This window comes from Glycine max, chromosome 11 (genome assembly GCF_000004515.6).
Source record: "Glycine max cultivar Williams 82 chromosome 11, Glycine_max_v4.0, whole genome shotgun sequence".
In the NCBI taxonomy this organism is placed as follows: Eukaryota; Viridiplantae; Streptophyta; class Magnoliopsida; order Fabales; family Fabaceae; genus Glycine; species Glycine max.
In genome coordinates, this window is record NC_038247.2 from 907,469 (window position 1) to 920,464 (window position 12,996).

At 31.3% G+C, this 12,996-nt stretch overlaps 2 protein-coding genes across 2 annotated transcripts; one reads left to right on the top strand and one right to left on the bottom strand.

Moving 5' to 3' along the window:
• LOC100814140 (aspartic proteinase CDR1) lies at positions 1-2,000 on the bottom strand. Its single transcript, XM_003538615.5, has one exon. The coding sequence runs from the start codon at positions 1,475-1,477 to the stop codon at positions 179-181; it is 1,299 nt and encodes a 432-aa protein (XP_003538663.2). The 5' UTR covers positions 1,478-2,000; the 3' UTR covers positions 1-178.
• A 2,202-nt stretch (positions 2,001-4,202) lies between these two features.
• On the top strand, positions 4,203-7,863 carry LOC100500211 (uncharacterized). The gene is made up of 2 exons (NM_001251621.2): positions 4,203-4,355; positions 7,336-7,863. Exons 1-2 carry the CDS (start codon positions 4,261-4,263, stop codon positions 7,595-7,597), a joined length of 357 nt encoding a protein of 118 aa, NP_001238550.2. The 5' UTR covers positions 4,203-4,260; the 3' UTR covers positions 7,598-7,863.
• Positions 7,864-12,996: the final 5,133 nt, after the last annotated feature.

The window sequence follows — 12,996 nt, forward strand, 5'->3', positions numbered from 1 at the left end:
ATACTGCGAAGAGATTGATAAAATAAAGAAATCATACACAAATTTCCAATCTTGAATGTATTCGTTTTCCCCTTGTGCCTGATAATTTTATTTCCTAAAGGGGGAAAAAAAGAAGACAAGTGTCGTTTTTTTTATAGCTGTTATTGGTAAATGACACAAGGTCGTCTTAGGCATGACTCTATTTATGTTTGGTGCAATCCATTGGCTTGAAAGACACCACTTGTCTATCTAGATCAAACCCAATCAAGTAATTTGATTGCGCAAAGTTACCATAAACACCCCCATCACTACTAGTATTAGTAAACCCCAAGCAGAAAACACCATCTTTTGGTGAAACAAAGGTTTGTGTAGGCAACAATTTTACATCTCCCCCTTCAAAATGGGCTGTTAGCACAGGCCCACGAAGATTATTCTTCGTTCGATAGCAAAGTTGGGGACCCAAATCCAGGTCATTCGTAACGGGTTTCATCGCAACCTCGCTTCTCACTTGAGCCACCAATCGATCATACAATTGGGTCGGTAAAATAGTTGGGGGTGTTCCTGAATCAAGGAACACGTTACCCTTTTCAACACTTTGTGATGAAGAACCATTAAAATGCAAATACGTATTTCCCACACTAATGCCTAGTAAGGTAACAAAATAAGGGGTCTTGTCTTGCTTAGCAACCAAAGGTGTAGAAACCACTCCTTTCCCTGACACTTCACTCCCTTTACCTAAACTCATTTTGCTAGAAACACTAACATCAGTGTGGAATGGGACCAAGCATTGTGAAAACCTCTTCCCTCCAAAAGAAGAACCTATTTGAGAAATGAATGACACTGGCCCTCCTCCTAAGCCTATGATACCCATCTCACGATCATTGAAACCACCCGTGTTGTTGTGTCCACAACCAAACACGATGCCCTTGAGAGGAACACTTTCCCCTTTGGTTGAGCTGAGTGTGATTGTTTCCTGCGCCAAAACGCCTTGTGTTATTGCAGCAGATGCATAGGCATAGGTGTAGTTGCAATGCTTCTGAGGAGAACACACGCCTGTGTCCAGTTTATGACATAGCTTTGAGTCGCATGATATGTTCCTATACGAGGTGGACTTTTGAGGATCGAAAATGGGGTTACGTTGCTTGTAGCACTTGTTACATGGCACACATGAGGTCCATGTGAGATCACTGCCCGTGTCCGCAATGCCATAGATTTTGAATGGTGGAGTTCCAATAGAGACCTCCATGAGATAATGACCTAGGTAAGCATATATTGGGGATTGTGGAGAGACAGTTTTTTCCATAGCTGATAACTCCATCTCCATTAGACGACGTAGAGCAGGGAGGACATGGCCATGATGGGAAGAGTTTTTTCGAATCAGGTTAACGCTGAATCCCACATCGTTGCCTTCAGTGGCTGAGATGTGTAAAAAAGGAAGAAGCATGAAACAAATGATTGTCGCAACAAGGCATGGATAAAAATAAACGACCATTGTCATCTATATGAGACAATTAATTAACAAGCTAGAGAGGATCGAGAGCCTTTTGTTTGATGAAGAATTTTTGTCGAGGCTCCGTGCTTTATATATGTCCTATCAACGTTTCATGTTGCGTGCATGCCTTGTCCTACCGTTGTTGATGGCCTAACAAATGGTGTGTGGTAGGTTTAATAACCCAATTAAATAAATCAAATATGTATGCCAAAAGCTAAATAGTGTGACTTATGTATTAGATTATGTAATATCACGTGAGTTACATGGTCATATAACACCATTTAATCTATTTATTTTTTGTTTTTTTTTATAATTAAAGACAAATGTTCTTTTTGTAAATCTATATTTTTTTAATTTAATGTTTTATTGAAATACATTTTTATCCTTAACTAATTCATATTCTTCATGATTTTATCCTTAATATTTTCTTCTCTACATATAATATTTCTCACCCTCATTAACACTAAAACACTTTTCGTGCATCATGTCTCTTATGTGGTCACTAACCATGGTTATACAAGAGCTCTCATCTTTATATTTTGTGTGCAAAAACTGAGTGTTATTGATATATTTTTTCCTTGACTTAAAAAAAATGCTCTAATTATATCTAATAAATTAATTTCATAATTATTTTTTATTCAACATCAAAATAAGTATATGTTTTATTTCATATTAGAACAAATATATCTAATAAAATTTTATTAAATATACTTGTTCTAGTTGGATAAAAGATAGTTACGAGATCAATTTATTAGATATAATTAGAGTATTTTATTTTTTAAGACAAAGAAAAACTATATTAATAACACTCAACTTTTGCCTAGGAAATGCGAAAACAAGAGCTCTTTTGCAACCACAGTGGATGGTCAGGTATGAAGCATGACACACAGGAAGTGGTATACTGTTGACGTTAATAAGAAAGAAAATACGCGGGGAATAAAGACTAAGTTTAGAATCATAAAAAATATGAATTAATTAGAAATAAAAATATATTTTAGTAAAACATTAAATTAAAAATAATAATATTAGATTTGCAAAAATATCATTGGACTTTAATTAAAAAACAAAAAAATAATAAACTGAATCGTCTAATGTGTCGATATAAATCACATAACCTAATATGATAGTTGTAATCAATATTTATTTCCATATATTCAATTATAAAATTAAGTTCCAAATGAATTATCAATTATTTCCAATCAATTATCATTTAATTAATTATTAATTATATAAAAAATTATCAGTTACTTATCATTATATCTTATAATAGAAGATTTTCTCAAGTAGGAATTAATGTCATGTTACACCACTATATTCTTTATTTTCCCATCTATATATATTTCATTGATTTTCATCTATATTTTTTAATTTATAAAAACACATTATCATATTTAGTTATAGTGATTATATAGTAATTAAGGATATTATAGAATTAATTATTTGTAAAAGAATATACAAGCGATAAAAAAATCCAAAAGATAAAAAAGAAATTCATGTTAGAGAAACTTACTATTTCTTTTTATGTTACTCGTAGTGGAGAATATAAAAATTAATAAAATAATTTAAAAGTATTGTTGAATAAATTCTGAATAAAATTTCAACTTGTTTGGGCAACTACTGCGTTCTAATTCTAGCGTTTGACATTTGTCAATGCACTTTGTATGACTAACCAGTAACCAATCCGCGGCCTACAAGTTCGCGATATGACGTTTGTTTCTCTCAATTCCGCTTTCCAAATGTTCAACGGGAATTTATCTCTCACACCTCTACATTTAAAATTTACTTAAATTAATTTTTATTGAACCATAATGCATAATTTTAATTTTATAACTTTTAAAACAAATAGTAAGACCTGAAGACAAGACACCAGTGACCAGAAATTGAATATTGAGGAAGAAAAAACACGAAACATTAATTTAAAATTTGAAACCAGAATATTCCATTATTCCTTTCCACTATTCGTGTCTGAGACGCGTTATTCCTTTATAGCAACATTAGTAACCGGACACGGGTAATATATCTTTTATTTTTTTAATAAATGGGTAATACTCGAACATTATATACGTTTTTTTGGAAGGCATATTATATATGTATTTATAAATATAAAAAAATATTTGTTTGTGAGTAAAATACTAAAATTATATTTTAACTTGTTTTAAATATTCTAATAATTTAACTCAGTTGATTAAATGAAACGTAATTTCTTGAGTCTTTCTTTAATTTCTATAAAAAAAACACTTTTACACACATATGAGACAACGAATTACCAAAAGCTAACAATTTCCCACCTCTTTGTGTAGAAATTTTAGGGGAAAAAAGGCAATATCTTAAGAATATAAAATATACTTTTAAAATTTATTATGGATAAGAAATACATTTAAAAAAGAAGAATATCTTAATATTCCTCTAAAGAAAATACATATAATGTTGATTATGGATAAGAAATAAAAATTACTAATAGAAAAATGTTACAGAAAGATATAGAAATATACCTTGAAGAATCTGGCTCTAATTAAGAGCGTGCGTGCCTTTAAAAAAAAAAAAAAAAAAAGAGTAACGGCGTGGGTGAGGAAGTGAACGGGACGTTAAATGTTAAGAAGGACTGTTATGCGTACGTGTTAGGTACGAAAAGCGAAGGGGCATTTGCAGCACCTGTCTTGTGTCTACCTCCACCCCACCCTTCTTGTCATTATTTTTGTGTATAAATATATATCCATTTTCAACCAACAACACATCACAAACCAAACAACTTCTAACACATACACTACTCTCTCTCTCTCTCTTATTGTATGGCCGCCAATTCCAGTAGCCGAGGGATCACCGCCTTAGGGAAGCGAGTCGCCAACCGGATCTGGACTTCCAACGCACCTCCTCTCACTTCAAGGTGTTCTCCTTTTCCTCTTCACTTACCTTTCCCTCTTTTTTCTTTTAATTGTTGTGATGCTTGCTAATGTTATGATTTTTCTGGCTTCCCGAGTTTATTCTGTAAATTTTTTGTCCCATTATTATCTACTAAGATCATGATGCCACTTATTGTGTACTAGTTAGTTGGTTCATCAAACTGTGACTTTAATTTATGATCTATTTTTTTGTGATCTGAGCTATGAATTCTGTTAAGTATGTTGAAATAAACTAGATGTTTAAAGTATGAGTTTAACTTAATCCAAAAATTAACTCAATGGATGAGTATTCTACCTCTTGTATATTTTAATTTGATTTTATTTTTAATCTTGTTGGACTTAATTTTTTCTAATAATTACTGATTGCTTCACGCTTCGTACGGCTCTTCATAGCGAAGAGTAATTCATGATCATTCGGAGATCACTATGTCGTTTTCTAATATTACGATTTTTTTTCCCGCATACATATACACAGTTTTTTGGTTTTTGCCTTTTGCTGGAAAATTTATACACGCGGTTGCTGAACTCATCTGTACAAGCAAGAATCCGTATGGAAACTGTATTTTTCTTATCCTATCTCTCGAAATGCTTATAATCTTTCCCATACCTTATTTGATTGATTCCACTAATCATTTTTTGGGTGACATCATCTTCTGGGTTTGTGTGCTGCCTTTATTATATTATATTGTAGTGGAATGTCCTATCTCCTTCCATCTTGGATTGTCCTGCACCGATATATATGATGACATGATCTTCCATCCCCTTTGTTGATTCAGTTGGCGCCTCCATACCTCTTCATTATTTGTTTTTGTTTTTGTTTTTTTTTTTTTTTTTTTCAAGTTCCCCCTTCCGAGAGGCATTGAGCATAAATTAAAACGAATAAAAAAGTAAAAAGCATCTTCTTCCTTGGTCGCTGTTATCTTTATCTTTCTGGATGTGTACGAAACGTATGATTTGACAAGGGAAAATATCGAGTCCGTGGTTGGAGGTGAAAGACAAACTAAAAAGAAAAACAAATGAGGATAATTGTTTTCCAACTCATCATCCTCATCCCACCCACCCCATCCTTTCCTTTTCCGTGAGTGTTTGTACCCTGGGACACTATATCAACTTGTTTCTTTTCACTTTGCAACATTATGCCAACTTTTATTAATTAGTTATTACTGTTATAAATTTTAATGTTATTTTTTAATCGACAATCTGTGCAATATAAATTTGTGCCTTTCTCTATCCGTTAGGGTAAATGTTGTCTACCTTCAACTTGTGCTTAATAAATAAGAAATTAATTACTTTGATTTTTAAAAGAACTATGACTTGCAGTTGGTGGTTTATTTTACCCATAATTCAATCACCAAGATGGATAATTATTGTTTAAGATAGATATTTTGTTCTAATTTAATTTAGCTTGCATGAAAAAATTTCTATGGACGTGGAAAATATATAAACGATAAGATAAGGCTAACCTTTGGTAGGTGGGGCCTCTAGTATTGATGGTGGAAGATTAGAAAGGAACCATGGGTTGTTTTGTTTCTATCTGGCCAAGAACTTCCTTTTAGTTAGCGGATCTTTCTATCCGTACTACGTATTAACATTTTTTAAGTATTCTCTTCAGATTAAAAACCTATGGCTCTATACGGATTTTGATTCTCCGTAGTTATAAGTTGAACTGCTCCAGCATCAATCTCATCCATTCTATTTATTTTCGTACATAATAAATCAACATTTAAAGTTAAATTTTAATGGTAAGATTTACAAGTTCACGGTTTTCAGTTTCTTTTGAATTCGTTTGTTGTTATCACTCGTGTGGCTTTATATTTCATGTGACTTTAATTTTCTTTGTTATTTGTACCCCAATGTCGATATTTCCACACTGTCACCCTTATTTATGTTGGCGCATGCGCGCAACTTTTGTATATATAGTCTGTTTTTTAATTGATAACATCAATTGAATGGCTAATGTTTGTTAATTAAAAGTGATATATAATTATTCTGATATGCAACTATACTATTATTACGAATCCAAATAAAAGTACATTGAGCTTTCTCTTTCTTTTAGAACTTTGTTTATAAACACATTTGTGTACTTATTCTGTTATTGAATTATTAGCTATAATAGCGGCATAATGTCCGTCCATAGTGCAAATAGGAGTATTTGCTAATGCGAAGTGACACTTCCCGTATACCAAATATCAAATATATTGAACAAATAACATTTAGAACAATTAACAGTGCCAGACCCAGTTAACTGTACTTATTAACATTCAGAAGTCAGAACAGACGCTAGTTCCATGCTTTCAATCAATTTATGTTTATTTTTCCCAATCATGATGTCATGGGACTGGCTGCTAAAAACTATTATTATTGTTTTGTCAACCCGTCCAAGTTCTAATCTTGGAGTTGAATAATCGACTTATATAATGAGTGTGATGATGGTTATGAAGTTTTTTTATTATGATTTTTCTATTTTCAAATCGACTTGCGATAGCAAATTGCAATGTCATTAATTTGAAAAGTGTGTTTTTAAGAAATTTGGTGTCTGTTTTTCTTTCTTTATATATCAATTTGTAAAATTTGAGATTTATTTTTCTTTGTGAATAATACCAATATATTCATCGAATATCTTTTAAATGAATTTTTAATATTAAAAGTATAATTGTTTAAATTTTAATAAAATATGATCATGTTGTATTTTAAAGTTTTGTTTTCATGGACGAACAATGGACCCGCGTGGAAAATGCGTATAGAATACTTTAATTGCGATTAGTAGCTGGGTCGGTTGGTGGTCCAAATCTCGATAAGCTGGTCAACTTTTTGTTTTGTCGACACCTAACCATGATATGTAAACTATACAAGTGGTACGACGTGGATAGTGGAGTGAGTATAGCTAATAATAATATGGTAAATATTGGTCATTGTTATTTGATTGCATGAAATACAAAGGAGTGATGATTGAATTAATTGCAGGAGGGGAGCATACAGTAGCGGCTCAGTGTACGACAAGAACCCTGATGATGAGATCCAGTCTGGGCAGGTCCCAGACGATGTGATCCAGGCGGCAACACAATCCGGCAAATACTGGGCCCCACATCCACAGACTGGGGTATTTGGGCCCCCCGGAGGAGGTGACCAAACTGCTTCTGCCATTCACTCTGATGCGCTGGAGGAGAAGGCCTGGTTTCGCCCCACCAGTCTCGAGGATTTCGAGAAGCCTCACACCCTTCCTTAACAACCATTGGAGGACATCATATTATAATACTAAATTAAATAAACACTGTGTCAGCCTCTCAGGTGTGTCCTTGGTTTCCTTCCTCCAACTAGCTGTTTAATTACTCCTCAGCTTCAAACTGCACTGCATGCTCCGCTGTACCGGAGCATACCAGTAACATGAACTACCTTATGCATCATGTATTTCTCTTTTCATGCAACTTTAATGTTAGACTTATTATTATTATCATGCTTATTGCTACTATATGCATGCTCATCTTCTGCCCCGCTCCCTAGCTAGCACAAAGTGATATCGACCATTAAACTCTGTTTTAAGCTGATACTTTCTTGAGAAGGAAACGGGATTACATGGCAAGTAGTATTCACTTAATATTTCAAATCAAAGATACTCTCTAATCTCTATATTTCAATACCATTGAAAACTAGTAATAAATAACTGACCCTTTAATTTTTTACAAGGATTAAGTAAAGTAATAAATAATTTTATCAAAATATCTTTATTTTCTTTATTTTTATAAATGTACTTTTAACTTATTACAGTATGACCCTATTTTCTTCACATGCGTTAGTTATTTATTACTTATTTAACGGACTACTATCATTTTAGTTTTCCATTAGTTTACCTTAGTTAACGGGATATTCCCCCTAATATTAACTGATGTCATCAGCGAGAGAGAGAAAATTTGAAATAGTATTAAAAGATTACTATGTTCTTTTGATAAATTGAAATACTATTATGTTGACTGTCACTTAAAACTGGAAAACGTCAATTAATATAATTTGTTTTTAATGTTAAAACGTCAATTAATCAATTTGAACTAGAGGGACTGGTAACTATCTTCATTAACATTACAATAAATGAAGTTAATGGGCAATTATGGAGGAGCAAATCAAAATGTTTTCTAACCTATAATTCTAAGTTCTAACCACGTGCTAGTTAGAAAACTTGGAACACAACATTATTACTTTTTGGAAAATACAATTATATTCTGTTTCCTATCAGGTATTTTCTTTTTGTAATATTTTAAAGAATAACTATAAACTTGTAATGCCTATAATTGATATATAAAAACAAAATTTGATGATTCACGATCTTACTAATTAGTCTCTCTGATTTAAAATATAAGAAGAAGAAAAATAAGACTAAAAAAATTAGTTAATCATATTTAATTATAACAATTTTAATTAACTTTTTTAACTTATCCTTTACTGAAATTTGATATTAAAAACATAAAAAAATTCTTGAATGAAAAGTATTTTAATAATAATAATATTAAGTAAGATAAAATTAATTAAATTTTTTTATATTTGATATTAGAGAAAATATGTAGTAATTTTATGTTGTATTTTATATATTTTTTTAATATAGAAATGATCGACAAACTAGGGAAGAGGGAGGGAATCAGAATGTAATGAACTCAACTAAAAACATTTGATAAGAAATATTGTGCAAGTCTGCAAAATGTGAACTGAATACTAACTGTACTCTTGAGATAATGGGCCATTGAAATTTAACTCACAGAAACGGTACTCGGAATAATAATGATCAAGATTTATTAAAATAGTTTGGATCTGGATCCCAACATATAACCTATATATTAAATCAACTTACTAGTTTAAATCGGTTTTTCGTGTTCTGACAGATTGATCCAAATCAATGGACAACGCAAATCAATAGCAGCCGCATATAGTTGCAGTAGTAGAAAGGCACATGGCTTTTCCAAAGCGTATAATGTATCAAGTAATCTTCTGAAATACTATTCCGTATTCACCACATTAAAATGGACAGTTTATCAGCCCTAGCTGGAGTTATCTTTTATACCAGAAAAGAAAACGATATTTAATTGTTCATACAGTCACTTAAATATGCAAGAATAAAATAAATATGCATTAATACATCAAGTATTTTAGAAATAATAATATTACATAAGATAAAATTAATTAAAAAAAATTATATTTGATACAGATAAAAATATGTAACAATTTGTTCATACAGTCCTAAGGGACTTTGTTGCACTTGCTGAATACACCTATCTAAAGATAGGAAAAGACAAGTAAAAGATATGACCAGATATATCATGACAGGAAGAGAGAAGAAAAAGATACAGAGAAAAAAAAATGAGGTTTCGGTAGAGGTAGAGTAGGTGTATGAAAAGCATTGTTTTTTATACTATGGCACCTTCAATATCATCTAGTAAACAGGTATGAGCTAAACACCAGCCGTGAAAAGAATCCACGATGGTAAAAGTATCATAGCAACTGAGCAACATTAAGACAACGCTATAGTTTCATTAAAACGCTTCAAAACTAATCGTGCAGCTCAGTGGTACCAGCATCGAGCATGAAACTTGAGTGAATCTTCCAAGTTTAGTGCTTGCTTCTTTCTTTGTCATCATCTAAGTCTTCATTCAAGTGCTGACGGGGTTGTAAAGGCCTCTGTGAATCTTCCCAACCTCCAATATCACTTGATTGTTGTTGAGCATGTAGCAGGTTCTTCTTTTCTTTCTTGATTCCCTTAATTACAATTCACAACAATTTCAAATTAACCACGTTGGAGAAAAATCCACAACTTGTTTACAATATGCTACTAATATATGTTAACAGAGCAAAGAGCAGCTCTTCAGACAATTCATGATGCAGATTTAAATGGCCTTTCTTTCTATTATTTGATGATAGCTGATCTGCGACATTCCTAAATAGTTGAAACCACTGAATATCTCCATTTCTGATGCTTGCTTCCAGCTGTAAAGTGAATTATTCTATCAATACGAAAACAATAACAGCTACAAGAAATATTAAAAAACACTGGTCTAAGCCAGTCCACTAGATATTCTCAAGGCTAGTTATTAAGCTCTCAGAAAGTTTTAGGACATGTTTGGCTTTCAGTTGGGAGGTCCTAAAAGTACATTAAAAAAGTAAAATTGAAAAAGTCTCTTGTTTGATTTTTAGTTGGATCTGAGAGTTTGAAATAGAAGCAAAATGAAGGTTGGTTTCGCAAATTCATTCAACATTAATTTTGCTTAATCAAGGTTAAAAAATAGTAGCAAGCTCGAAGGGTTGTAACATGGGAAATGTAAGTATGAGAAAAACGTAATAATGATCTAGAACCTGAATGTGATCATGATGGCTGATTCCAAAACTCAACTAAAAGAGACTGAAAAGGTGAGGATGTGTTTGTATCAGAGTAAAGAGAAAGAGGTGAAGTCAGACACCCACCCCACCCACCTCTCCACCGCCGCTTTGTCAGCGAATTGGGTTCAGTGATGTCACTCCTGCACTTCAGTTCAGTCAAGGCCCTGCCCCTCAAGCCAAATGTTAATTAGTGATATTCATTATGAAAATAAATTTCTATATTGAAAGTCATAAAATTGTGTTGATGATTACTGATTGAACATTTAGGGACAGTTTTGTAGTGATTTTAGTGATTTTTTCATCTAATTCTCCAATTTTTAATCTCTTGCCAATTAATTACAAATTAGTTAAACTATGACAAATTACTATTGTTGACTTATTTCATAGGAAACCGATAGATACACCCCATTCTAATACTATTGAACATTTAGGGACAGTTTTATAGGCCATAAATTTTCATTTTTTTAATAATCCTAACTTGAAAACTTAGTTTTCCAAATTTGATATACATTTTAAAGAAATATATTCTTGAAAAATTATAATTCATGGGAATTATTTTTAATTCATATTTCCACAAAAATATTCTTCTAAAGGAAGTGATAATCTTATTTTCTTAAGTTTAATTTTTTTTATAATAAAAATATCATGTTACTTTTATTAAATTATTTAATATGATAAATAATTAAAATTGCTTGTAAAAATATCATATAATTCTCTAATTCCTACAAAAATTATCTAAATTTTTTTAATAGTCAGTCAAATAAATTTTTTTCATTGGTAGGAAATATTATTCTAAGGATTCATGATTACAATGCATGAAAAATATTCTCCTCTACTAAATGCCCCTCAAGAGATTTTTAAAAATATTGAGAAAGAAAGAAAATATAATAAGATCAAAATAAGTGTTAATGTGATATTTATTTTATAATATACCGTAAGTATTGGTATTTGACATAAAAATTAATATACTAATAATAATAAATTGTTGGTCTGATTTAAACTATACTCAATTTTTTAAAATAAGATATTGAATTCAAACTTCCAGAATAAAAAGACATAAATCATGAAAAAATTCAATATATTTTACTTTCTTAAATCCTTTTCTTATAAATTGTTATAATTTTTTTAAGTGGTAGTTTTTAATTCCTTTCCATGAAAATATTACATGAGTAATGCTTACATATAGCAAAATGCATGGATACGTTTGGTCAGCCCAAATTTTATTAGCCAAACCCGACACTAAATTAGGCCATCAGACCTGATTAAACCCAATAAAAAATAAAATTAAACATATTTTAAATATAATTTTAAAAATATATACAAATTTTGAAAATACAATTAAAATATTAATAAAACGGCTCAATTTTTTCGAGCCTGCATGTTACAAGATCAACATGATCCATTAGCATTAAGTCGGGCAAATAGTCTCATTTTTTTTTAACTAATTTTTAGATCCAGCCTTAACAATCGGTTCTTCGAGCTCAATTTGCCACCAATTTGTAACACAGTAGTTAAACAGATTTTTTTTATTTATTTATAAAAGATTGTTTAGAAAATCTTAATTTTTAATCATGTGTACCAAAAAAACTTTTATCAATATTTTCATGATCGTAGAGTATAAGTGTGAGGTGAAAAAATTCGTAATACCTTGAATGTAGGTTCAACATCATATAAGTGAATAAAAGATTCATAAACTCTAACCGGTTGAAGGGTGATATCCAATTCACTTATATAATTGCTCATGGTTCATTGGTATAAATTTCTCCGATGTTTAATCCCCTCGGATTATACGACAATTGGTATCAAAATTGATGACGAGTATGATGGTAGCGATGGATCCTAGGCTTGAGGATTTCTTGTATCGAAAGTTTTCCTGAAGGTGGATTTATGCGATGTGTCCCTTGGGTGGAGCGACGGTGCAAGTATCTAAAGCATGCAAGCTCTAGTGACCCCATGAAATATTCCTCCATAAAAAATGACTTTTATTCAAAGGAAAAACTATCATGGAAAGAGATTCAAATTTAAGGGAAAGATTGTTAGAGTACAAGTTTAAATAAAGTCCACATTGTATAAAAATAAAAAGGTTGAACACCATATAAGAGAAGAAAATACTTGTAATTGGATTAAATTGTGGTATTAAATTCACCAATGTGATTGCTTAAAACTTTTTTAAAGATCTATAACTTCACTTGTTTAATTAAATAGGTTTTTTTAAAAAAAAAACTTTGAATTTAACCTATTTGTTAAATGAGCTGCCCAGACCATAAA